Genomic DNA, 25,600 nt, shown 5'->3' with positions numbered 1-25,600 from the left:
CAAGCTCCTGACGTCACTGCGACCTGTGAAGATATGATGACACTGATGACACTGCATTATTAGTACTATAATCATTTGTAATTTCATCATCATCATTCCATTTCCGCACCTAATGGTGCATAGGGCACTGCATTGGTACATTAATCGCAGCGTATCTTGATCATTTTTTGTTGCATAAATATAAGATGATCAGTCTTACGCTTCAGGCACCAGTCCAGGGACTACGAAATATTTCAATGAAAAACCTTCTGTTTAGACCTTTTATGAGTAGATTTCTAGACATATATTATTTTTGTATTTGGCTTACTAGAATATTTTGAAAATGTCTTATCGCGTATACAAATGGATATTTTTTGTACTTTTATTTTAGTTTTGAAGCTGCTAAGACATAATTTTTGACAGTTGTGTAATGAACAAGAAAGCTCTTAAATATTTAGATTTGCTGTGAGGTAATATTACTTATAAAGAAAATACTTATTTCATGTTTGGGAATTATGTTGTTTGTTTAGGCGACTTTAATTTTTAACTGGCGCGTCTTGGCGCCGGCCATTTGCTTTATAATAAACTAATTGTTTCCCTATATAAAAGTGGAACGCGTCGAAATCTCAGTTAGATTAAAGAGACAGCCAAACATTTGGTTAGATCAATGGAGAGTGTTAATCGCGCCGTTCCCCCGCGGGGGTAGGCGGAGAGGATAGAACGCCGGATTACTCTGTCTTTGCACACGGACCTCGCTTCCTCTACTTTTATACGTCTTATCTTCGCAGTCGACATCTACATCCTGTTTGTTACTGTTGTACTTCTAAATAAGCAAAACAATAAAGGAAATTTTAATCAAAAGTGTTTTCTACTTTTCATTTACTAGACTGCCAAGTTCCAGTACCACAAAGGCGATACACCTTGTCCTTAATAAATATTTCAAGTCGACCTTACCGGGATATACATATATTTTATCTTTATATATATAATTCTTCTGTACGTGTGATGTCACTGAACTTCTCCTAAACGGCTAAACCGATTTACGTGCGGTTTCCGGTGAAATGTAGATCTTTGCGCTAAGCATGTTGATAGATATTAAAATTCTCAATGTTATTTGTAAAAAAAGTTAGGAGCATAAATCTTTTTTACATCGACCTACTGGGGTTACATTCGAAGAGAATGCATTTACAAAAAAATTGAAGGATGTTGTTATTTTGTGTTAAAAAAAAAACGTTTTTTGTATTTTTTATTTTTTTTTTACAAACAACATTCTATTTTTTATAATAGATCCCAATCAGATTCTGAACTCCGTGTCCGGTAAAAATTTGGGTCGTTTCGAAAGTACTTTGGTGATGACGATGGAAGTTTGCTGCATCAGCCAGCGTTAGGAAAAACATTTTAGTGATTTTACCTGTAGAAGAAGCGCTGTAATGATCCTCCTAACGCTGCTGCATATTTTGTTTTATACAGCGTTTAGAAAAGCTATGGGGAAATTCTGAGAAAAAAAGTTGCCGTTCTTTTACGAGTTGCGGCTCTTGCTTGTATATATATAAATAGATAACCACCATTCTTAAAAACAAATACATAATACTGTGGTAGGTATGATGGAAATGTTATTTTAATATCACAGTAAATGAACACACAGATAAGGAATTTTCTAGAATTCATATCGTAGGTAAACCGCAAACGATTCAATTTTTCTGCCAAGGTTCTAGTGCATGGTATTTTAATTGCAATAATGTCCGCTATTAAAGTACCAAACAAGAAACACGAAACAAAATAAGGTCATTTGCAGGTTGGAAACATTCTCAGAATAAAAAGCGTGAAAATAAATTAACATAAAGCATAAATAAATACTTAAAAATAATCGTTGATTTTTTTATTTTTTTTAATACTTACAAGAAATGTAATTTAGAGATTCCAGTACTCATCTTTAAGCTGGCAATTATTGCAAAACTTTTGAATAATGTATGAATATAAGTTATTTGAAGAAAACTCGTGTAAAATAAAAATCATAAATAAACAAATGTCAATATAATGGGCAATTCGTTATTAAATTCACTATTCGATTCGGTAAACCACATTTTCACGGTACTAAACTTGGTACAAAAGTTTTATTTGTGGAAACTTTTTTGATAAATTCTCGATGCAGTCGATATGTGCATTCAACGCCGATGATCGATTATCACTGACCAAAGACTAGAGCGAACAGTTGGGCCAATGTCCGGTATTAACTACTAGGCAACAATAACAAAAACAAAGTAGGTACAGTGTTCCAACTTCCAGCGCAAAGAATGCGTTTCGTGGACAATTCGCGGTCATTCTACGTGTTTCTCTCACACAGCGCCAGATTAAGGCTATTAGATCTAGGAAACACCTAAATTTTAAGGTTTACGGCCAACGTAGCCTAAAACATTACTTTTCATCCTAAGATTCCTAACTTGCTATCATATATCAAGGACAAAAACTATTTTCAAGAAAGGAGTTAAGGACAGGACTTTAGTGGGAGGGATTTGAGTAGAAAACTCCTTGATGATTTTCCAAATGTTTGAGTTTACTTGTTGATTTACCATATTGATGTGCCATATTTGAAACACTGTAAAATTAAACATTTGTCAGTGTGTAATAAGTTTATGTTCCTTTAACTATGTTTATTTCATTATAATATCAAAATTTTGAATTGGTCAACATTTTTAAAAAAAAGTCATAAACAATTTCACTTAATTTTTTGATCATGGTGTTACATTGAAAGTATTATCTGATAGTATCAGAGGTGTCAAATAAGTTGGAAACTTGAAGAGTTTATTTTACGCGACAATGTGTCGGAAAACCTTGAAAACCAAAGAAACGGTATGTAACTAATAAGGCAATCGTAAAACCTTTGATTGCCTTATCTGAACCTACTAAGACTTTAGACAGACGTGCAATGTTATTATTATATTGGACTCATAGAGTTTGGGATACGTTATTATTATTTTTTTGTAATATGCATGTATTTGTATAAATAAATTATACCAAGCTATTTGAAAGTAAAAGGTTGTTCTAATTCGTGAGAAGTATACAATAATACGTCAGAATACAAGTAAAAGTGTGTCAGTATTACCATTAATATATAATTGATAAGAATTCGGAAAAATAAATTAAAATTTAGGTGGAAGTCTGAATTAAAATTTTATATTAATTCATCCGATAGTATTTTGAATATGTACCTACCAGTAAGTCGGATATTAAATTTGTCAACATGATTATCACTTCTTTTTTAAATGAATTAATACTTTACTATATAATAATTTACTTTCGACCCGGCACTGATTTAATAAAGCATTGCGCAAGACTAAAAATATGTTAAGGCAAAGTGCGTACTTGGAAAATGAGGTTGCCGAATCATAGAAAGCAAATAACGGAGACTAAGTTATCTATCTATCAACAGACAAGAAGTCTTAACATGGAAAATCCTCAATAATAATAATCTACAAATACCTAAGGCAATTTTTTTAAACATTGGACTACTAGATAGGTAGACCAGTTAAAAGAAAATTGAAGCACGTAAGTTTTACTGGATATCAGAATATGCCGCATTCTTAATCACGACATTCGATTTTTTTGGTGGTAAACGCTTTCACTGGCTGCGCAAGTCGAGAACAATCTAATATCTATTCAAAAGGCGTACTAGAGGTTCAAATTATCATTTTTTGTCGGCGTCTCGGTGGAGCAGAAATAACATTATTTGAGTATCAATTATCACCCACGATTTTCAGGTTCGATTCCCGACAAGTTTTAATTCAAACGTTTGTGTAAATGCTTTCACTTTCGGGTTTTCAGCACGCCTTCGTGGTAACAAATTACCGATTTGCATATTGATAAAAGCAAAAATAATATCATTAAATATTTTTTATTGATCGAATCTGTAAATTCATTGCATAAAACATAGTTTCGGGGGAGTATTCTTTCCGTGGGAAAACAACGTCATATATATATATATTCGTTAGGAACTTCAAATGCTTTCTTGCGCGCGGTAAAAATTAGAGCATTAAATTGTAAAGCAAAGTTTCTTGAAAATGTACGATTTTTTTTTTATTATAAAAACGAACTATTTTGAACGACGTCACTGGTTCATATGAATCAACCAATTATAAGAAAGCTGTGAAAGATACCCGGTTTGCTTGCCGTAAGCGGATCAATCGGCATAACAGACAAAGAATAAGCGGAAGAGAACCTCTGACGTGACACGCGGAGTTATTTCAGAAACACAAAACTTTAAAAAATCATGGTGCTGATAGTACGATATATAATTTTGTTTTTTTTTATTTGGCTTAGTTAAATAGTCTCATCTTCAGCATTCCCTTTCCGCACCTAATCGTGCATAGGGCACTGCATTGGTAAACCAATCGCAGCGTATCTTGATAATTTTTTTGTTACATGAAGGTAAGATGATCAGTCTTACGCTTGAGGTACCAGTCCACGGAATATGAAATATTTTAGTGTAAAAACACCCTTTTAAATAAATATTTCAAATCAACAATGTCGGGAATCCAACCTGAGACCTCTTGCATGGTAGGCAAACGAGCTGACCATTACACCACGAGGCCGACATAATAGTCTGTTAACAAATAAATAAAAAATTGAAACCACTGAACTTCCTCATTGATATTTAATTTATTTCAGAAAGGTTTTACTACAAACTCCACAGCCTTATAATGTATAACTTGATGAATACCATGAAATTTGTTACCCAACAAAAATGAATACCTTGCAAGCTCTTTATTTTCTGATAAATGTTATTAATTTTGTAATGGGTGTTTAAATATTTAAAAAATAATGAATTAAGGTAAGTCTGTGCATTTTTTATTTACAAACTGTTGATTTGCTTTCTATTTGTCTCTTATTCAATAATAATATGAAGATAGATTTCATAATGCGATGTATAATTTTATATTCTTACTACTACCATCACGCCATTTCCCCGTAGGCGTTGGCAGAGAGGATGGACCGCCAAACAAGTCTACCCTGACAAACATTCCTAGCTTCATCCATTTATCATGCCCTACATCCCCTTCGCATGTGTCTCTTTTTGACATGACCAGACTAAGATATTACACGTATTTCTTGGTCGTCCTCGTCCTACGTTACTATAGTATAATTTTATATTTCTTAATTATAATAACACATCCCATCGCTATATTACAAAGAAATAATAACATTCATATTCAAACATGAATAAATATTTAAACTGTAATAGTAATAAAAGTTTGTCTAGTATGCATAGACCCACAAAGAAAATAAACAAAACTAAGTAAATATTGAGGAAACGAAAGTAAACAGTGGCTTGGTTTTACAAAAAAAATCCAAGATAAAATTGATAATCAATAAATTTCAATATACTCTAGGAAACGATATCTTAAATCAAACATTTAAAATATAAAGAATCGGGTTGTGGTCCCGTGGCTAGTGTTGCGGACTCACGGGCCAAAGGTCCGAGGTTCTCTCGAGTCTACTTCGCACCCAGGAGTTGTTAAGAGTTCTCAGTACGCGGGTATTTTCAAAAACCCTGGCAGTACGCAAAACAAATCCGAACATCTTCAATGCATTATGTGTTCATGAAATGTCAGGGTGCTCACAAATCTAACGCCCAGATCCTTAACATTCGATGTTCGTAATAATACAGTACAGTGGAAAATGTGTCACAAAATTTATAGTTGATTCAGAGAAATGGTATGTTAAGAAATGCATTGTACAATATTGTATTAACATAAAAATAATAAAGCTTACTCACAATTGAAATAATGAGGGAAAGTAGCGATGGATGAACATTGTTTTAGTGTCCTTAAATTGTCTTTTTTTACTACACTTTACTAGAAACATTATATATTGTTGGTTTTTTAATTAATTATATATCACCGGAAAACCTATTTTAACTTCACTATTAGAATGTGACGAGTATGGAGCTTGGCTCAAATTTACGGGGGTTTGTTTTAGGATATTGGAATCAGGATTTGCAATTATGAAGTATTTAGTAATTTAAAATGCGCGTGGAGTAATTTAGAATTAAAGGAGACGACCGACGCGATAGTGGAACAATCTAGAAAGAGGTATTACGCAGACCAAGATGCTGAATGCGTTCGGCGGAGGATACAGAAATAGAATGACCGCTTTAACGCGAGAAGCGATGAAGTGACTTTTAATCTACAGATCTGATATCGAGCCATAATCCACAAAACATCGTAACCGACAAAAAAAATATTTTACAGAACAAGTCTTCCTCTCAATTAACAAGAGATACACTTTGAGAATCAAACTCTGTTTCGATCATTTATATTTAATACATAGACATGCCCTGTACAGTAGAATATTTTTAAAAGCAGAGACACGAAAACGTACCCATAGTTACTACGTACTGTTTATTTATACCAGTGCTGCATTCAACGAGCATGTATATGCTACCATTGAAAGATACTCATTTTTAGTAAATAAAACAGTTTTTATTTTTACGTTAACAATCAACATTTGTTTTTGGTGGATGCCAATCAGGTTCTTTCCTAAAATTCCTTATAATTTCAACTCATTTATTTATTTTCAATGTATTTTAAGAAATGCAAAAATAATATTAATTCACATTTACTGTATTTTAAAAACGAATTCCTATCACTGCAGCCCTATAGTAAAAAGAGCTTCGCAATCGCGCCGCCAGGCGCAGTTTGACGTTTACAAAAAATCTATAATATTAATAGTCTTAAAATGATTGAGAGTCTGTCATAAACGGGCCCGTTCACACGTATCGCGCAAATTCACTAGGTCCAGTAAAATTAGGGTGGGTGACACATATTTATTATTTTCCTTTTTGGTTTCATTTAATTAGCTTCTACTCGCGAGTGAAAAAATTTGCTGAAAGAAATCAAGTGGAGATTAGTCGAACTCGTGGTGTACTATTTCGTAATTTTACCTGCCTATTGATAAATAAAATCATTTTAAAAACTATGTTTAATCAATCCACCCAACGTTTTTACGTTGAACAGTGCAGCTACCGCTGACGTGCCTAATACGCCACGTCAGCGGTAGCAGAAGACATACGTCGTTTGGAAAGGGAATACACATGCGTCCTTATTGTTTTGTATAGCGCTATTTCTCTCTTTCATCGTCAGACTGGTTCGAGTAAACGTAAAACATTTTGAGGTTATAAAATCGAAGTTTACTTTTTGTTTATGAGGTTTGTATTTCCAGCATTGTTTTTTTTTTTTTTAATAGATCTTCACAGATCACAGAGACGTTAGGAGCTTGCATAGCACTAACCCCACCTCTAAGAATAAGAATGTATCTATATTAATACGTCAATGGATTCGACTATTTATTTTATTGATATCTATAAACGAAATATTCGAAACAAAACTTGGTTCTCAAATAATATTCCTTAATAATTAAGAAAAAATATTTCTCCTGTCGGTTACGATGTTTTGGCGATCACGGTCGATTCAAAAACATTCATTTCTTCTTCTTTTGCCGCTCCTACCGAAGGTTGGCGACTATCATTTTGAATTCATCACGATCCTGGGCCAGTCAAATCAGCGCTGCTGCGTCCGGCACACCGAACCACTGCATAAGATTTCTGAGCCAAGATGCTCTTTTCCGTCGCATACCCCGCCTGCCTTCTATCTTTCCTTCCACAATAAGTTCATTGCGGAATATGTGACCAAAGTATGAGACTTTTCTTCTTTTGACAGTGGTCAGTAAAACATTCACGCACACGAAGCACATTAAAAAAAATAAAAAAACGATTAATATTGTTTTTTTAAATCGTTTCAGACATTATCATACATATTTTAGGACACTTACTATTAGGAATTTTGATGGCACTGCCCTAAAAAAATTAAGTCAATTTTCTTTGTTTGTTTAAATGAGTAATTTTTAAATTACCTCCATGTCAACCTTATGCAATAATTGGCTGGGGGGGTTGTGCGGCATCCATTTATAAGTAAATAAATAAATAGGATTGATTTTTTTACAATTTAAAAAATTACAAATGTTAATACAACCATGCCATAATTGATATCGTCATGAATTCTATAATTGAATTGTATTCTAGATTAGCGCTAAAAATCTTTTTGACAAATAATTAATTTTCAACTCTTGAGCGTATATATGAAAAAAAACACAACTTGAGAAGCATACTAGTGTCTTTTTCGCAGAGACATTTGCTAGAGAGCGGCAAAAAAACAATGTTCAAATACCTATTCAGCAAAATTGTCTGGCACCGCGTAACCACGTTAAGTCTAAAAATATGACTGTGCATTATGAAAAACACGACGAGTTTTTAGTTAGATAGTACTATGTAGATACACAGTAGACGTACATACCTATAAAATACACTACCTAAAAATCCTAATAAAAAAATATGATTGAAGGTATAAAGTTTTCACCTTTTAAAAGAGACACACCTAACTACCTGCCTTAAAATATGATATAAGGTATAAAGTTTTCACCTTTTAAGAGAGACTCACCTAACTACCTGCCTTAATATATGATTTAACCCTTACGCTGCTACGCGGTTTTTCAAGAATCTAATCAGAAATCTTATTATTAATACATTTTAAAAATATTTTATCGAATACGTTGTTTTCCAAACACACTACTGTTTTAAAAATTAATAGCAATTCCAAGAAAAATCTTCCATTTCATAAATATCTAATTCAAGCCCAGTGGAGTGAGCAAGATAAGACAATTCGTGCCGCAAATAGACAATTTTCGTACAGCGATTGTAAACCCTTTCTTAATTGAAAATAAAAACAAACAAAACTGATCTCGTACAGCAATCTCAAGGCGCATAGTTTGAATAGTTATTATTGAAACGAAATAATAATGATAGTTTTTTGCTGATTGCGGGGCAAAGTGCTCTGTTATATATTATCAAACCTACCACTTCCATCAATGCATGCTAAACAAAAATTGTGTAAAATAGATCTTGAAATTAGTTGCAACAGAGAGGGAAAACATTTTTGCGAAGGGAATATGGAAGTCTAGGCATTTACAGGACTTATGATCTGTCATTGGCTGGTTTAATGACCACTTTACACACTACAAAATATTCACTATTTTAGGGGTATGTTTACACATCCACATTCATGACTATTTTTACATTACCTCAACTCTTCCATCTGTTGACTTTTGCAAACTAAAAGAGCTGAAACATTTATTGATGTCGGTGAGTTTCACCTGGATAAATTATTTCACCTAGGTAATGCCTAAAAATACTTTAAATTTTTTATGCAAGTTATTTTAATCAACAATATTTTGAGTATGTCCAAATTTTTGTAGGGAGTTATTTAGATTGAAACTTAAAAGTAACCGGTAAATGTACTAAGTGATATTATTTCTTGGTAGATGTTATAATATAATTTTAATTAAAAAAAATAATGTTTTTGTACAACTGTCTCACAAATTGATATCTCTTCTAAGAAAAATATTCCGTTTCACTAATAGCTAGTTCACGCATAATGGATTGAGCGAGATAGACAACAGTTGCCGAAATTACAAACAGCTTAGGTAAATTACATATTTTTTACATTTAAATATATTTTTAATCTTACTTTGTTACTCTAACTAATAATTTTACTCTGCAAAGCGTCCTTTTTATTGTGAATAAATTTACAAAATATATCATTCAAAATGATAACGGATAGTGAAAGTGATAAAGAAATAATAGTACCTCACCGAGAAACTCGGAGGCTTAGCAGCTAAACCTATTCCGAAAGTGAATTAGACAATAACGATCATTTTTTAAGTGATAGTGATAATAATTTATAATATGACTCTTACGAAGAGCACGAAATCGAAGAAGCTTTTTCTAAAGTATTTTTGGATCAATATCGAGCTGATATACCTCATTTACGTTTTGTTTGTAGAATAGAGTTTATATAGTAATAATTACGTTTTGTTAGTAGAGTAATAATTACTACCTAATGAACAGCTAAAACATTTGAATTTCCCATTGCTGTGGGCACCCATTATAATAAATGAACAAATGATTTTTTTAATATTCAAACGTTCTAATTGACAATCATTAGGTTCCATGGTGAATTATTTTTATGTTTTATGGCTCTTTAATTATTTGTTTATATTCTTAATTATGGGGTTTTCCGGTGATATAGGGACCTCACTAGATAAGAGTTATTATATTAAAAGTAAAGTATTTAATAAGTTATTCATTACGGAAGTACATCAATATTTTCTTAATTATTGGATCGGGTTTAATCGCGGGAAAAACACCGAATGCAATTATTTTCTTCAAATATCATATAAGTGATTAAAAAACTAACTATTAATATTCATTTATTTTTCATTTGACTGTTTTTGCAATGTAAAAAAGTTCACTGTTTCAGGTCCCGACTAGCTAGAAGTTTCCTGTGTTTAGTCGTTTCTCTTTTCTTAAAAGCACTGCGAATTTAAACATCATAAGTAAATTTATAATGAGGATGTTTAGTGGTTTAAAAAAAATTTGTTATTAGACAAAGCTTTTTTAATTTTTATGTATCGTATTATCAGCGCTACAATCTTTTAAATTTTTGTATTTCTGACATTTGACCCGCGTGTGACGTCGCAAGTTCTCTTCCGCTTCTTCTCGGTTAGTTCTGTTAATTGGTCCATTGACGATTAGCAAACCGGAAATCTTCCACAATCCTCTTATCATTGTTTGATTCATATGAACAAGTGACGTCATTCAAAGTAGTTTGTTTTTATTTAAATATTTTATATTCATTTCAAGAAACTTTGCCGTACAATTTAATGCTCCAATTTTAACCGCGCGTAAGAAAACATTTTTTGTGTTAAATTTTCCGTGGGGCTGAAATAGGTACGAAACTAAATGATAACCCGTCGAATAAGTAATTTGTATGTTTTGAAAATGTTTTATACCACTGACGGTTAAGTGCAACAAGCAGTTCCCGAATTCATTTACCCTTTTGGGGATTATGACGTCAGCATCAGTCTAGTTGGAACTTTATGATAGGGATTAACAACAACGATATATCGTTGTTTAGCAGTATAAGGGTTAAGGTATAAAGTTTTCACCTTTTAAAAGAGACACCTAACTACCTGCCCTAAAATATGATATAAGGTATAAAGTTTTCACCTTTTAAGAGAGACTCACCTAACTACCTGCCTTAAAATATGATTTAAGGTATAAAGTTTTCGCCTTTTAAAAGAGTATGAACCGTGAAATTGACTTGGCGGACATAAGGTGCCTAAGTACCCAGATACTGAAATTTTCAGGATTATTAATGAGGAAGTTCTGTGTTTAAAAAAAAAATTCATGGACTATTAACGAAGTCTATTTTATATTTTTATGTATCGTATTACCAAGGACACGATTTTTTAGACATTCATAATTTTGAAATCACTCCACCCGTGACGTCAGGAGTTGTTGTCGGTGAGCTGAGCTGACATTTAAAAAGAGAACCCCGACGCATAAAAACTTGCTATACATAGCTTCCCGGAATCGGGACATCTATCGCTACACATAATCGATTGGCTATTCTAAACAGCTGTTGACCAGAACCTGCGACGGTTAAAAGTAGTTCCTTTTTATTAATTTGTTCATAAATTATCGAGAAACTTCGCCGGACTGCTCCAATTTTAACCGCGTGTAAGAAAAAATATTTTATATCCGAATTCCCGTAGCACTGAACTTCCTCATTGGATAAGTATTACATTTGCATTTAAAATACATATTTAAACGCGCGTCCTTGTTCAGAGTTTGTGGCGCATTTGAATTTCGCACAAGCACAATAATGGTACATTGAACGCCGAGCGCCTACAGCGAAAACTGCGTGGAGGCAGGTCGAGGTGTGTCGGCCGCCAGCCAATGAGGTGGGCCGACGCAAATAACAGGAAAATGGCTAACGGAAACGGCGAACTTCAAAAATCTTCGATAAAAAACGAAAGAAATTCGGAGGGATGCGAAAGACACGCAAGTTCAACAAAAAATACTAGTACCTACTTAGTTTGCCAACATAGAAACATAGAGATGAATGCTTCTTGTAAATCTCATAGCACGTAATGGTGCACAGGGCATTTTATTTGTACGTATCGGTGATAATTTCAAAGCGTTTCGATCATTTGCCACATGGAACTCTTTCCCAGAAGCATTAAAACGAGAAAATAAAATTAGTTTTCAACAAAAAAACTTTACATTCAACGTAAACATCACAAAAATCAAAAGACGGAAGAGTTGAAGAACTGCGGATGTTCAAACATAAGCAAAATGGTGAATGCTACACAGCGTGTAAAGTGGCCACTTAAATCACCCAATGCCAGATCATAAACCCTGTAAATGCCTAGACTTCCATACTGCCTTCTCGAAAATGTTCTCCATCGCTGTAGTAATATTTTAATGAGTGGTTTTGGTCCCGTGGCTAGTGTCGCGGACCCACGGATCAGATTAAAAAAGGCAAAATACACGTAATATACCTTTAGAAATGCTACAAGGTGGCCTTAACGATCGGAATATTTGGCAATCCGGAAGACTGGAATAACGGAGTTCTACTGTATGTATAACATTCGACCGCATTGTACTGTTATATTTACAAAAAAAAACATGAGATTTTTCGTCCCAATTAAGAAATTAATTGTCTTCAACAAATAATACATACCAAAACCACTTTCTTCTTATCGAGATTTCACTATCTTATATTTCATTTGGCAACAGGCAAAAATAGCATTCTAGCCAAGCATCGTAACAAGTCATTTATGTAAAGGAAAACAACTCACCGAGCGTGCTCATTATTGGCTTTCGTCTTCATCCACTGCGGCAAGGAGAGACCGGAAGAGATCCTTTCTGGGTCGGCCATCTTGATTTTGAGATCCCGCTTAGGCCACTTCCGCCGACACGATTTTACCAATAATTCGATGCGATTATTGAAAAACTGCGATCGCTAGAGCCGGCGCAGGGTAACTAAATACTTGGCAAGTGCAATGCCAGAGAATGTCGGGAACTAAATTGATTCAAATGAAAATAACGCGCCAATAACAGTGCCGGCCGACAACTGTTCAAACTTGTTAATGAAACAAAATACAGAGGTATGATAAAAAATTAGTGCCGTCTGTCACAATCTTGTGTTGTGAACTCTGCTGACAGTGATAAGCGTAAAGATAGCGTTATCACGGCTGGTGAATTTTTGTTTTGCAAATAACAAAGTCAAACAAATTTCACGTACTGAAAAACTTGGCTATTCCTTTAAGTGAGTTTATATACAAAGCAAAAAAGAAATTGAAATGACGACGCTCTCAACAAGCGCGAAAAATTCAAAACTAAGAGTACGATTTGGGTAATTTGCTGATCTGAAAAATAAAAAAATAAAAATTACGTAAAAATGTTTCTCCATTTCTTTAAGCCCGTAGGGTTTTTACATATGATTAAAAATATTAATTTACAATATATATCTATATTCATTTATTAAAAATACTCATACATACATATTATTTTTTTTCAAAAATATTTACACAAGTCTTAAAATTAAAATCCTGCTGAATTGTAAGCGTACAACTCGTCAGCAGGTTCCTATAATATGTTGCTTCGATTTTTCATACTTAGCCTACGTTAATTATAATTTTATTTGAAAAACATTACATATTATAACATATTCTATTAAATTAATAAAGATTAAAAACTATCATTAGTAAAACTTTACTTTTAGTCGGCCTTGTGGTGTAATGGGCCTCGGGTTCGATTCCCGGCATGATTGATATGAAATATTTATTTAAAAGGCGTTTACACTAGAAAATTTCATAGTCCCTGAACGGGTAGTACCACCTTTGAAAGCAATATTTCACGTGTACCCCGCCAGGAATCAAACCAAGGACCACAAACATAGTAGGCGAATGTGCCAAACACTACACTACAAAGTGGACATATTTCCACATGATTTCCTTGTCCAAGATTGTTACCTGCGAGTAGCCGTGGAATTGAAAACACTCATTCCGGTTCTATTTTAAACACAGAACCACATATATTTCTCATCCATCCGGATACAGAAAGTATTTACTGAACTTGATTTTTAAATATATTCAAAAGAAAAATAATACATTACATTCCATATAAATCGACACATTTTTATATTTAACATCCATATGTCCTTTTTAAAAAGTCTTGAGTGTCTGTTGTGATATCTATTGACAATGAAATTGTTTGTGCATAGCGGGTGAACTTATTTATTTAATTAATCATATATATTATATATATATATATATATATACATATATTAAAATTAGTTTTAAGAGTTTCTTATGTGCGCCAATGAGTGTTGGGATTTAATTCAAATAGTGTGACATTCTCAGGGTAATAATTCTCTAGAGAAAACCTTCAGCTATATTGCAAAGAACAAAAGCGTTTCAAATTTTTGGTTTGGTTTTTAGTTTAACAACAAACGCGTAATGGACGGTTTCGGTTTCCGCTTGCAATTCTCAACCCAAGTACCTATGGCCCGTTGTATTGCTGTACTCTGTAGCTAGCTTCGTGATCAATAATCATAGATTGCTTTTTCCTCATATGGGCGACTCTATTAGGTTATTACTCTAAGGTGACATTACATTTTCTAGAATAAAAGCTATGAACATTGTCCACAACTTCGGCAAAAAATACTAAGAAACCTGTTAGTCTAGTTCCTATAATTTACAAGAACGCTAAAAACTTTTGAAGAAATCGAAAAAATAAGCAAAACGCATTACTTGCAAAAGGAATTTAAAAGACATAACCATAAACAAAAAAAGTGCTGCGTTGGTTTGGATATGTAGAGAATGGTCAGTGAAAGAACTAAGGGACTAATGTACAGTGGGAATGTTAGTAAATGCCAAAAACGATGAAGACAGGGAAACACATCGCTTATCCAAATACTTGAAGGACATGTCAGAAGCTAGAATGAGAAACAGGGTGGTGGTAATGTGGTGGCAAAATGATTATAAATTGAAGATCAATAAGAAGAAAACGTAAGAGGAAACGCAGTCTGACTTTTCTTCATACAACCTTATTCGCATATTTTTTCCCTGGATTATGGAACTAGAGCAGCGATTTTTTTAAACGCTATATTTATTTACCATTGGCGTATCCCAGTGTATTGTTTTTTTGATAAATGGTTTCTTATGGGAGCTAGGCCATTACAAAACCCATAAAAGCATCCAGTTTTATCTCCCCTCTTCGGACGTACGGTATAAACTATAAACTATAAACGAAAAATATTTTTTAAAAACGCAAATGGTATTGACACAGAAAATTTTATTATGATACTTTTTCAGATTTGGGGTGGCGAATATTGGGAATACGACACCTCAAGTTGGGCATATTCAGTCCAACATGCATTTGTCTTTTTCAGAATATAGGAAACGGGGAGGCAATTGCGAGAGAGTGACGGAAAAAACTATGTTCAAATGTCTGTTCATCAAACTTCTCTGTCACTGAGAAAAAAACTAAAAAAAATGTCAATTAATAGGTCGCTGGAAGAATATTGATTTTGTCAATCTTTAAGTAGGTACTGAAGTACGTAATTATAAATTTGGTAATGTATCCAAAATAAAACAAGTTTATTAGATAATAATTCTACTTTTTTTTGTTTGTTTGAAAATATCCTAACAAGACAAAACACGTCACAATATACCCTTTGTAGATTTTATAAAAAATAAAGTAGAAATGTAATCCAATAAACTTGTTTTATTTTGGATTTATAACTAAATTTAATATGGAATTCTACCAATTGTCTGCATACACAATAAATAAATACATAATTATATTATTTACAATGTGTATTAATATGTCAAAGATTTACCATGAATCTGAGTCAGAGTTAAGACCCACTTAAAGGGAGTATTGTAAGAAAATGCTGTATACGTGAACATGTAACACTGTTAATTTGAATCAATACAATAAACATTTAAATAAAAATGCAACTTCTAAAGTTATACGTTATGTATTTGTATTACCAAATATAAAAGCTTTAGTGAGGCAAAAAATTCTAACATAAAATTGATGAGTGAAAGGATGATAAAAGCATGTATAAAAATGAAACACACATTTTATAGCCAAAGCACTTTGAATAACGCAATAATATGTTTCAAATGCCGCACAAACTGGTTCGAAATTAAAATATTTTCAAAAAAGACGTCATGTTTGGCATTCGCTCGACATTAAGACGAAAAGGCAAGATATAACATTGAAATGTGATTAATTAGAAAAGGAAAATATGCTAAACTTACTGTTAAATTTGACACAACAGAGCACATTTTTGAATAATTGAAATTCATGGCGAATATTCGTTTTCAATACCTTTCTTCAAAATTTTGACAATCCTTCAAAATCGGCAAGACAAAAGATAAAATGGCATTATTCGGCAACTTGTGGCAGCTGTTATTATTTTTAAAATATTGCCAGGACAAAAAGGTTGGCGTTCTTCTTAACTGTACGTAATAAAAGTGTGATGTATAAAGTATCGGATAATCTTGCTGATTATTTCATAAAAAAATATATTGTAAATAAAATTTAAGACTGACATTTATTGGAAAAATAAGAATCTTTTATATTATTTTCAGTGAGGAGAGAGGAGAGAGGAGAACAACCAAAAAATAATAATATGACTATTTTCCAGATGTATAAGTGTCAGACGTTATCCAAAAATGTAGAAATCCGGATAATTGGATGAAACATAAAATAAAGGTCATAATTTGAAACAATAACACTGAATTTAGTCCAGTATATCTTTTTTATTGCTTTTGAAATAAAACAGAGAATTGAAATCTGCCTTGTAAAAGAAAAGTAATACTTTAACCCACAAATTTGGAATATCCAGATACTGGTTTCACCGCTTTCGCAACATCTTCGAGATTGATATCTTTATTAAGGAGTTTAATGTATTTATAAAAAACAGAGGTAATTATAAATAAATTGAACTTCTTAATAAAGATATCAAACTCAAAGATACCACAAAAGCGAGGAAACCGGTCCTGGATATTCTAAATTTGTGGAATAAAGTATCACTCGTCTTTTATTTTCATAATAAAATACAATGAACTTCCATCAAGAATTTTCACTGACAAACTTAAATTTTTAAAAAATATAAATGTAAACGTGTCCAGCAACGTTTATTGATTTAACAAAGAAATCTAGTGCCCTTATTTTGGTTATTATAATGTCGATTTTGATATTTATTTCCTAAGAACGATCCGGATTCGGTAATTTTGATACTGGAGTTCGTTAAAAGAAGTTCCATTGTATTTTATTTTCAGAGGTAAGTGATTGGGAAACGATTGCTTAGAATTATTTTTATACTCTATGGTGTTCTAAAATTATCTAAGCTTTTATGTTTTTGGTCTATGCTACTCATGACATTTTCAAGGTTATTTTTATTCTACAGTTTAGACCTTGACGAACTGTCAAAATATAGGAATATTGCACGGTTTAGTTATTATTATATAAATACTCAATACAAAATGTCTAGTGTTGATAAAGCCTCTACTACGCCCAGCGAATCTCATTTGGAGTGGATTCAAATTAAACGCGAACTGACGTCTCATTATGGAGAAAATCAACAAGATAAATTGAGTAGAAAAATTAGATCGAATCCAATTTTACCAATAGGTTAGAAATCAAACATATTTATTATTTTAACCCTTAGAGCTTATAAGACTGTTCTGAAATATGATATTCTATATAGTTTTGTAACACAGCGCTACCATTATGCAGAAATTAGGCTCTGAAAAACTGCTGCAAATCGTTTACATTTATGTCGTTTTCAACTTTTTGCTATTGACTTTTGGCCAATACCAACCTAATACCTAGATTATTGAGATCTAAACTAATTTTAACAAAAGAATTTGACTTTCTTGAAATAAAATTATATGGGATGGGCGAGATTCGGCCCCATTCGCTTAGCTAGACTGGCGTTCATTAAAATATCCTGGACCTTACTCATAAATCTGGTATGAAATTACACCTAGGCATAGTTATAGAGTAAGGATAGTATAGTAAAAATTCGTACTTATTAACCTTGTATACAATTATACCCGGTATAGAGCTGGGATAGCGACCATTGAAACTTATTCCACGTTTATACCTGTGTCCAACGCGGTATAAACTGGAATAAGCCTGCGATCGGTCTTCTGCCACTTTTTTCAGTAGTAAAATAGATTGCATTTATCTCGAATTTAAACAATTTAGAAAACAGACTGTCTTTTTAGAGATTTTAAAGTGAAATATTGTTTATGAATGTAAATATTATGATCAATTTACCTTACATTTGCATATTTTTTTTGGCATGTTTTGAAAATAATCCTTGTTATATTTTGCTTTATATAAAATAAATATTCTACGCCTGCTTGACATGATGTGTTAGTAAAATCTTCTGTGTAGACGAGAAGCCTTTAAGTCTCGGTCTTAGATCATATTATTTGTTTTATTTTAAAATAAATAATATGATGAAGTACTGGACAAAATTAAAATTGCAAACTTCCAAAAACTTAATAAAACAACTTCGTTTTTTTTTTTCGCCCACCGGTTTCAAAGCTACACAAGCTTTTTTCTCAAGGTATGCTTAACTAGTGAATTTTATTTTATCAGTATGCTGCGGGTGTTTAATGGTTAAAAACAAAATTGTTTTATTTATTTTATTATAATGAATAACCACAAAGTTAGAGTTTCAAATTGGAAAATTGTTTCCAGGCGTTGCCTAGTAGGTGATTTGGTTCAGCCGGATGAATCTCACCCACGTGATAAAGGTTTCAGCTCTTTCACTTCACAAAAGTCAACAGATGGAAGAGTTGAGGAAATGTGGATGTTCAAACATGGGCAGAATGGTGAATGTTACACAGTGTGTAAAGTGGCCACTTAAACCAGCCAATGACAGGTCATAAGCCCTGTAAATGCCTAGACTTCCATATTCCCTTCTCGAAAACTTTTTCCCTCTCTGTTGAAATAAATTTAAATATGAACAACTCCCTAGGGAGGAAATCCAGCCAGTCTGCAAGCATTTGGACATAATCAAACATTGTTGACTCTTTTTAGCATTAATCTACATATTCTTACCAACTAAATTAATTACGAAATTAAAATTATGTGTTTTGAAATTAAACATATTCTTTATTATTATTTTATTGTATTGTAACTATTTTTAAGAGAGGAGTTAAGGACTGGATTTTCTTTAGTGGGGGGGATTTGAGTGGGAAACTCCTTGATGATTTTCCGAATGTTTGAGTTTACTGTTTACCATATTGATGTGCCACATATATGTTTAAAAAATATATTTTTTGTGTTTCTGATCCTATATTTGTGGTGACGTACTCATGTGTCTGTGTCAACTAATTGCTCGTCCCATCTCTACACAGGACTTTTAGTCCCATAGAATTGGGACTTATGTCTCAAATAATGTGTAATAAACTACATGTATGTAAATAAATAAATTTGTTCAGCCCCGTTCTGTAAGTCGTTTACTTGTGGTCCGCTAGTTCAATGTTGTCAACTATTTCTTTAACTGTTGCAACAGTAACTTTGTTAAATTAAGGCACATATCACTCAAATTTGGGTGCTTTGCCGAGAAAAAAAAAATCTTTATGCAAATTATTAAAAACTGTAAGTAAAAACACAGTATATTGATGAGGAAGTTCAGTATCTTTTTTTATTTGTTGTTAGACTATTAAACTAAGCCAAAATATTTTATTTTGTTTTTATATACTGTATTATCAGCGCTATGATTTTTATAAGTTTTGTATATCTGAAATAACTTCGCGTGTGACGTCAGAGGTTGTTTTCTGTTAGTTCTTCCGATTGGTTCGTTTATGGTAAGCCAACCAGATAATCTTCAAAGAAATGCAGGTGTTTTCTGCAAATGAAAACTAGAAGAGGAAGACTTATGAATTTGTTGAACTTGCTAATATTGTCACATTTTTCAGTCTTTTTAGGCTTCTATGTTTGCACTGTCAATTTTTTAACCCGTATTTTCATGTTTCCTTTATATGCTCTTCTTAACTTCTTTATTAATCTTGTCGATTATGCTAATGAACCCATCTCTTACTGTGCTAAAAAATCTACTCCTTCCGGTGTTGTGTAGTCTTCTTCGTTTTTTATGTCCTTTTCACCTCCCAACTCGGGTATTCTGACCAGTGTCAAGTTTTTGTTTTTTTGTTTATTTTTATATTTACACATGTGTTAGTAATATATACAAGTTAGTGAGTTGGCATTTAATTTTTTTTTCAAATTACATAAAACAACATATTTACATCGTAACACCATTCATAACTAGATATTTACATAGGACTTTAAATACAAGTTTATTAGGTGGAGACAGGAGAGTTAAAATATGAATAGGGAATGGGATGTTAATATCCGAGAGGTCGGATAGGAAATCAGGATAACAATTATTTATGGGGCATCCAAAAAAAACATGGTTTAAATCTTCCTTGTTGTAGTCAAACAAGTACAAAAAAGTAAGGATTTACAATTCGAAAAATTAAACATTCAGAAGCAATTGCTTTAATTAACTATATTTGAAGTTAAAAGAGATAGTATTTGAGATATTATTGCTAAAAACATGAAAACACATTTTTTAACACCCACAGCCCAAGCAAATGAATCGCCCTTACTGAAACTCCTCGAGTAACCTAGAGCCATTGGCGTTTTATGGCCAGTAGTACAGGCTGGCCTGGGTCATGCGTGAAGTGTGTCTCGCTCGCGAATATATCTATAGCATCGAGAGTGAGACTCAAAGAGTGTCTTAGACAGTCGTATATTCGGTACTCTTTTGTTAAACTGCCACGACAATGCGACACATCGGTAAGCTTTTGATTGTATCCGTGATTTATCTCCAATTTCTGATATTACCTGATTTTGTGCCCAATAAGTACTTATTATTTATCAATAAATTATTTCAATCTATACTTAAATGTATAACAAAGGAATACCGAAAATGTTGACCCTGTGTTTATTATATTTACAGAGATATAAAAGTTATTAAATGCAATAGGTACTGGCTACATATCACTAGAAACGGAGAGTTAATTATGTTCATTTTAGTTTTCTTGTAAACAAATTATGTTTTTCTGTGTAATTGTGCCATGTGTTGGTCACATTCTTTGCTGACCTTTCTGATCAAGTGATCGATCAACTCTCATAATAGATGCTGCAATGCAATCCGAAATGTGGCTAAAGAGTTCAAATGACACGCGCCAAAAAATAAACCTTACTTCATTTCTTTGCAGGGTTAGGCAGAGAAGATAGAACACCACACTGCTCTGTCTTGACATACCGACCCCGCTTTCTCTTATGAATACGCATGATTTATCTATACGTATTTGTTCAATTTGGTCATACTATGTCTTTTATTCTTTCTCATTTTCTGCATATATCAACATTCACATTGTAAATCTTTATAGCCATTCTTTCGCTGTCCATTCACTCTATATGTCCATAACACAACACTCTTTTTTAAGTTTTGAGGATAATATTCGTCTCAGCATTGTATGCTGTCTGAATCTTAAATCATAGATATTACATAACTCAGACAAACTAAATTTGCATCAAAACGACCGTGAAAATCTAGGATCTTAAATCAGCTGGTTTAAATATTCTGTAAATATGATATTTGTATTTTTACAGGTTGTCTTGCCACTGTTGGTGCTTTGGGGTATGGTCTGTGGAGTTTCCGTAAAGGACGGCCTGAGATGTCCCAAAAAATGATGAGATTAAGGATTGCTGCTCAAGGATTTACAGTTATAGCTCTTGCTGCCGGAGTTGTTATTACGAATATTAAATAATTCACTTCACTGGTTAAACATTGTAGCAAATAGTTTTGCAGTCATTTTATTTTCGAATTTTATTTGTCACTCTTTTTGTTCAATATTGGGTTAATGCCATAATCTCTATCCTTTTAAAAACTGATTAAGATTGAGGTTTAAAACTGGTATTATAAATCTGTTAGAATTTTAAGTACTAATCTTTTATGCATAGTATGTTGTCTTATTAGAGAATTTCACATGAACTGTTTTTTAAGTACTCTGTTGTCCAAAACATTTGTGATTAATTTCAAAACTGTCTGAAATTCAAATACACGGCAACATTGGCCCGACAATATACATAATTTATTTTATAGAACTGTTTTAAAAACTTCCAAATATGTATGATTTATAATTTACATTACGTTCTTAACATAATTTTTTTGTTTTTCTTTTACTATTTCATTTTTATGTAACAATATCAGATTACCATGTGATATTAGTCAGAACTCTTATAACCATGTTTTATGGTATGTGTCCAGAAGACTCTTACCTCAATATTTTTATAATTCATATTCATGTAATAAATTAATTCATATACATATGTTTATATTGTAGTCCTGTTTTTATTATAGGAGTTTGGATAAATGCCCAAATTATAGCTAGATTTGAATAGTTACAGATAAATTAAATAACTGAACTAACTAGGTTTTTTATTTACAAATTAATCAGAATTTTAAAAATATGTATTTCTAAACCTCTCGGAATGAAAAATATGTAGTACTAAATTAGGCATTTATTTCTATGAATTGTTTCTAATTTCGTTTCAGTGATGATGAAAGTCAAGCTTTGTAGAATTGTGTTTCATACCTACCTAATAATAAGTTTTAATGGATTATTGCTTTTTTTAACAGTTTAACTGAATCCGTTTGATAGTAACAATAAAGAAGCTTCATTATTGATAAAAAAAAGTATAAAATACAGTAAACTGAAAATTACATTCTAAGAAAATTGTATATACAAATTAAAAAATAATAAATAATTATAATAAAATTTCATTAGATGGAGAAAATCATTAAATAAAACATAATATTAATTTGAAAATAATAATAAATAAACAAAACAATGAGAAAGCTCAGTGCTACGGGAGATTGGATACAAAAAAAATTCTTACACGCAGTAAAAGTTAAAGTATTTAATTGTGAGTCAAAGTTTCTCTAAAATGCATAAATAAAATGAACTACTTTAAATGACATCACAAGTTATTCTCAATCAACCAATTATAGTGTTGTGATAGATTTTCAGTTTCCGGGAAGCCAATCCACCAATCGGGACAATTCACCGAAGAGAACTAGTGGCATCGCACGCAAAGTAATTAATGCATGATTCTTTTTTGGCTTCATCTGATGTCCTAACAAATAAAAAAACCACTGAACTTCCTCATTATAGTGTATCTGTAAATCCTGGCGAACCATATTTATTACGTGAAACAACTCACGATTCCATTTTTTTTTTGTTCTGCTATAACCATTTCTGTGTTTTGGGTCTAAAAGGGCCAATATCAGATTTCATTTTTTTCTAGCCAATTGTACAGGGTCAGCTTAATAAAAAAAAAATCAATCTACACAGTTGCCAAAAATGCCACAAAATGGCTTGAAAAGTACTCATCTTTAATATTCCGGCTTACAACATTGGCCCTTTTAGACCCTTGACACATAATTATTGTGAATATTCTTAATTTAAATACTGACGTTTTCTTTTTTTACTGGTAACATTTTAATTTCAATTTCGTTGTAACGTTTTCATTTGAAAACTGGAAAAAAATGTAAATAAAAATAATAAATTACTTGGTTATAACTATGCATTTAAGTTACCCATCCTGAATTCTACAAATTTACTTATGATTTGTTTACTTTATAATGATGTATAAAATTTTATTGAATCGACATCGACACTTATGTTGAAACAATAGACCTTTAAATTATTTTTTCTTACCATCTCTAGTTACAAATATTATATGCTGTGTAAAGTACGTTGAAGGATTTATTGCAGCATTTGAGAGAGAGATCCTCAGAGCAGTCTATAGCCCTGTGAGAAATCATAATGGTTTGTGTTGTCTATACAACAGGGAGTTATAGGCTTTCTATGGAGAGCCCGATGTGATCAGTTCCATCAAGGTGGGGTGTTTGAAATGAGCTGGTTACGTAAGGACGATGACAACCCCATAAAATGCCTTATACAGGGATTTAGAAGACCATGAAGGCCCAAAATGTGATAGATGATCCTGTCAGTGCTGATACGTCCATACTACATATTATAACAAACTGGAAGACAAAGGCAGCAGACTTCTAGATTCAGCATAAGCTTACCCAGAGCTGTGGAACTTATGATGATGATGAAAGTGGATGTGAGTTGTCTGAAGAATTAAATGTACTACTTTAATCTCTAATCTTATATCTTAAAAATCAGTTTATTTATTTATAGATTATATCAAACTTAGAATAAAATTTATGTATCGTATTATTATTGCTATTAGTTTTTCGAGTTTTCTAATTTTTTAATTACTCCACAAGTGACATTACTAGTTCTCTACGGTGAGTTGTATGGTGGATTGGCTTCCCGGAAACCAGATATCTATTACTAGATTCTATCATTAGTTGATTTAAAGAACTTATGATGTCATTTAAAGTAGTTCATTTTATAATTTTTTGTACATTTTAGAGAAACTTTGGTGTAAAATTAAATGATTTAATTTTCTCCGCGTGTAAGAAGACATTTTTTATATTCAACTATTCGGACTACATCCTAGGCCAGGAATTCTTGAGAAACGTCCCAATATTATGAAGGCACAATACTCACCAATAGCAAGAGATTTTCCTCTTAGACATAGTTTCACTGATGTGAAAGGTGTCAATCTCCAGCGAAAGCGATAATGTTCAGCTGGCTGACTGCTCTTTCAATCGGCATAATAAGAGGCAGGTTGGTTTTGGAAGCTGGGAGGTAAAACAGTATGTGCGCTTCTTTGATCTCTGTTAACTTTTTATCTTCTGGCAATGCTCCAAACTGAACACCTTCCTAAAACACATCTTCAAGATGCCCCCGCCCCATCTATTAGTCATTTCTAGTTTGTTTCTTATTGTTGTTGTTATTGCGCCACCTGTCGGGTAAATTTGTAATATTTTGGCTTAGTTTGATTCACAAATACAAAATGTAAAAAAACCGCTGAACTTCCTCATTTAAAGCTTTAAATGTTTTGTTTTGTTTGTAATGTTATTTTGGTCCAATAAAAAATAATTTTATTCTTGAAAATGTACATGCAAGTCCGGTCTAACAGTGGTCGGGCTTTCAAATGAATGTGACAAGCTCCAGTGACAATTGGCATCAAGCGGAGGCGATATAGCTGGCTTAGCCATGTACTGGATATGCCTCCTGAGTGTCTTGATTACGCTAGTTACTTACTAGGCAATGCCTAAATATTATCCATCATTGTTCATTTTTTAAAATCCCTAGGGAGTCCAATGTAGTCCTTTTCTACAAAAAAAAGAACAAACTCAAAATACTATTGATTGAAACAACTAGCCTAAGATGAGGTATAGAAATTGAAAAATGATTTCAGCCGTTGCCTAGTATGTAGATAAAATTATTCAGTCAGATAAATCTCAAATGCACCAATAAACGTTTCGGCTTTTATACTTCACAAAAAATGATAGGTAGTAGAAATAAAGGAAATTGGATGTTCAAACTTGACAGGCGCTGTGGTGCAATCGGTTAGATGGCTAATTGTGAAACTGACGTCGCTGGTTCGATTCCTAAAGTTGCATGAGAAAAAATCCCGGAAAGACTTTTTTTCAATTGGTCTGGATGTTGTGGTGTATTTTTCATAACTTTC

The 25,600-nt window shown here is 32.5% G+C and overlaps 2 protein-coding genes across 4 annotated transcripts in view; one reads left to right on the top strand and one right to left on the bottom strand.

Annotated features, from left to right (window-relative positions):
* The window catches only part of LOC148285532 (uncharacterized), a 64,888-nt gene extending 48,540 nt beyond the window's left edge, over positions 1–16,348 (bottom strand). Inside the window, exons 1-2 of one of the 3 annotated variants that reach the window (XM_088223851.1) lie at positions 16,210–16,348; positions 12,736–13,305 (exon numbers count right to left, since the gene is read on the bottom strand). In XM_088223851.1, coding sequence (XP_088079977.1) covers positions 12,736–12,815 — 80 coding nt within the window. In that variant the 5' untranslated portion in view covers positions 12,816–13,305; positions 16,210–16,348. Of the gene's footprint in view, positions 1–1,878; positions 1,926–5,752; positions 6,124–12,735; positions 13,306–16,209 lie in introns of those variants that run through there. The other 2 variants (XM_088223854.1, XM_088223864.1) reach the window with 2 other exon arrangements.
* Positions 16,349–17,317: 969 nt separating this feature from the next.
* On the top strand, positions 17,318–22,415 carry LOC148285531 (HIG1 domain family member 2A, mitochondrial). Its single transcript, XM_088223839.1, has 2 exons — positions 17,318–17,587; positions 21,596–22,415. The coding sequence occupies exons 1-2, from the start codon at positions 17,323–17,325 to the stop codon at positions 21,751–21,753; spliced, it is 423 nt and encodes a 140-aa protein (XP_088079965.1). The 5' UTR covers positions 17,318–17,322; the 3' UTR covers positions 21,754–22,415.
* The last annotated feature ends 3,185 nt before the right edge of the window (positions 22,416–25,600 follow it).

Source organism: Micrasema longulum, unplaced genomic scaffold (genome assembly GCF_059751315.1).
Source record: "Micrasema longulum isolate JH-2025_06_02 unplaced genomic scaffold, ASM5975131v1 h1tg000026l, whole genome shotgun sequence".
Classification (NCBI taxonomy): domain Eukaryota; kingdom Metazoa; phylum Arthropoda; class Insecta; order Trichoptera; family Brachycentridae; genus Micrasema; species Micrasema longulum.
The sequence above is the reverse complement of the archived record's forward strand: the minus strand, read 5'-3'. Positions and strand labels throughout refer to the sequence as shown.

Coding starts and splice junctions, on each gene's coding strand:
- LOC148285531 (XM_088223839.1), top strand. CDS start 17,323: ATGCTACTCATGACATTTTCAAGGTTATTTTTATTCTACAGTTTAGAC. Junction 17,588..21,595: donor GAATCCAATTTTACCAATAG/GTTAGAAATCAA, acceptor GTATTTTTACAG/GTTGTCTTGCCACTGTTGGT.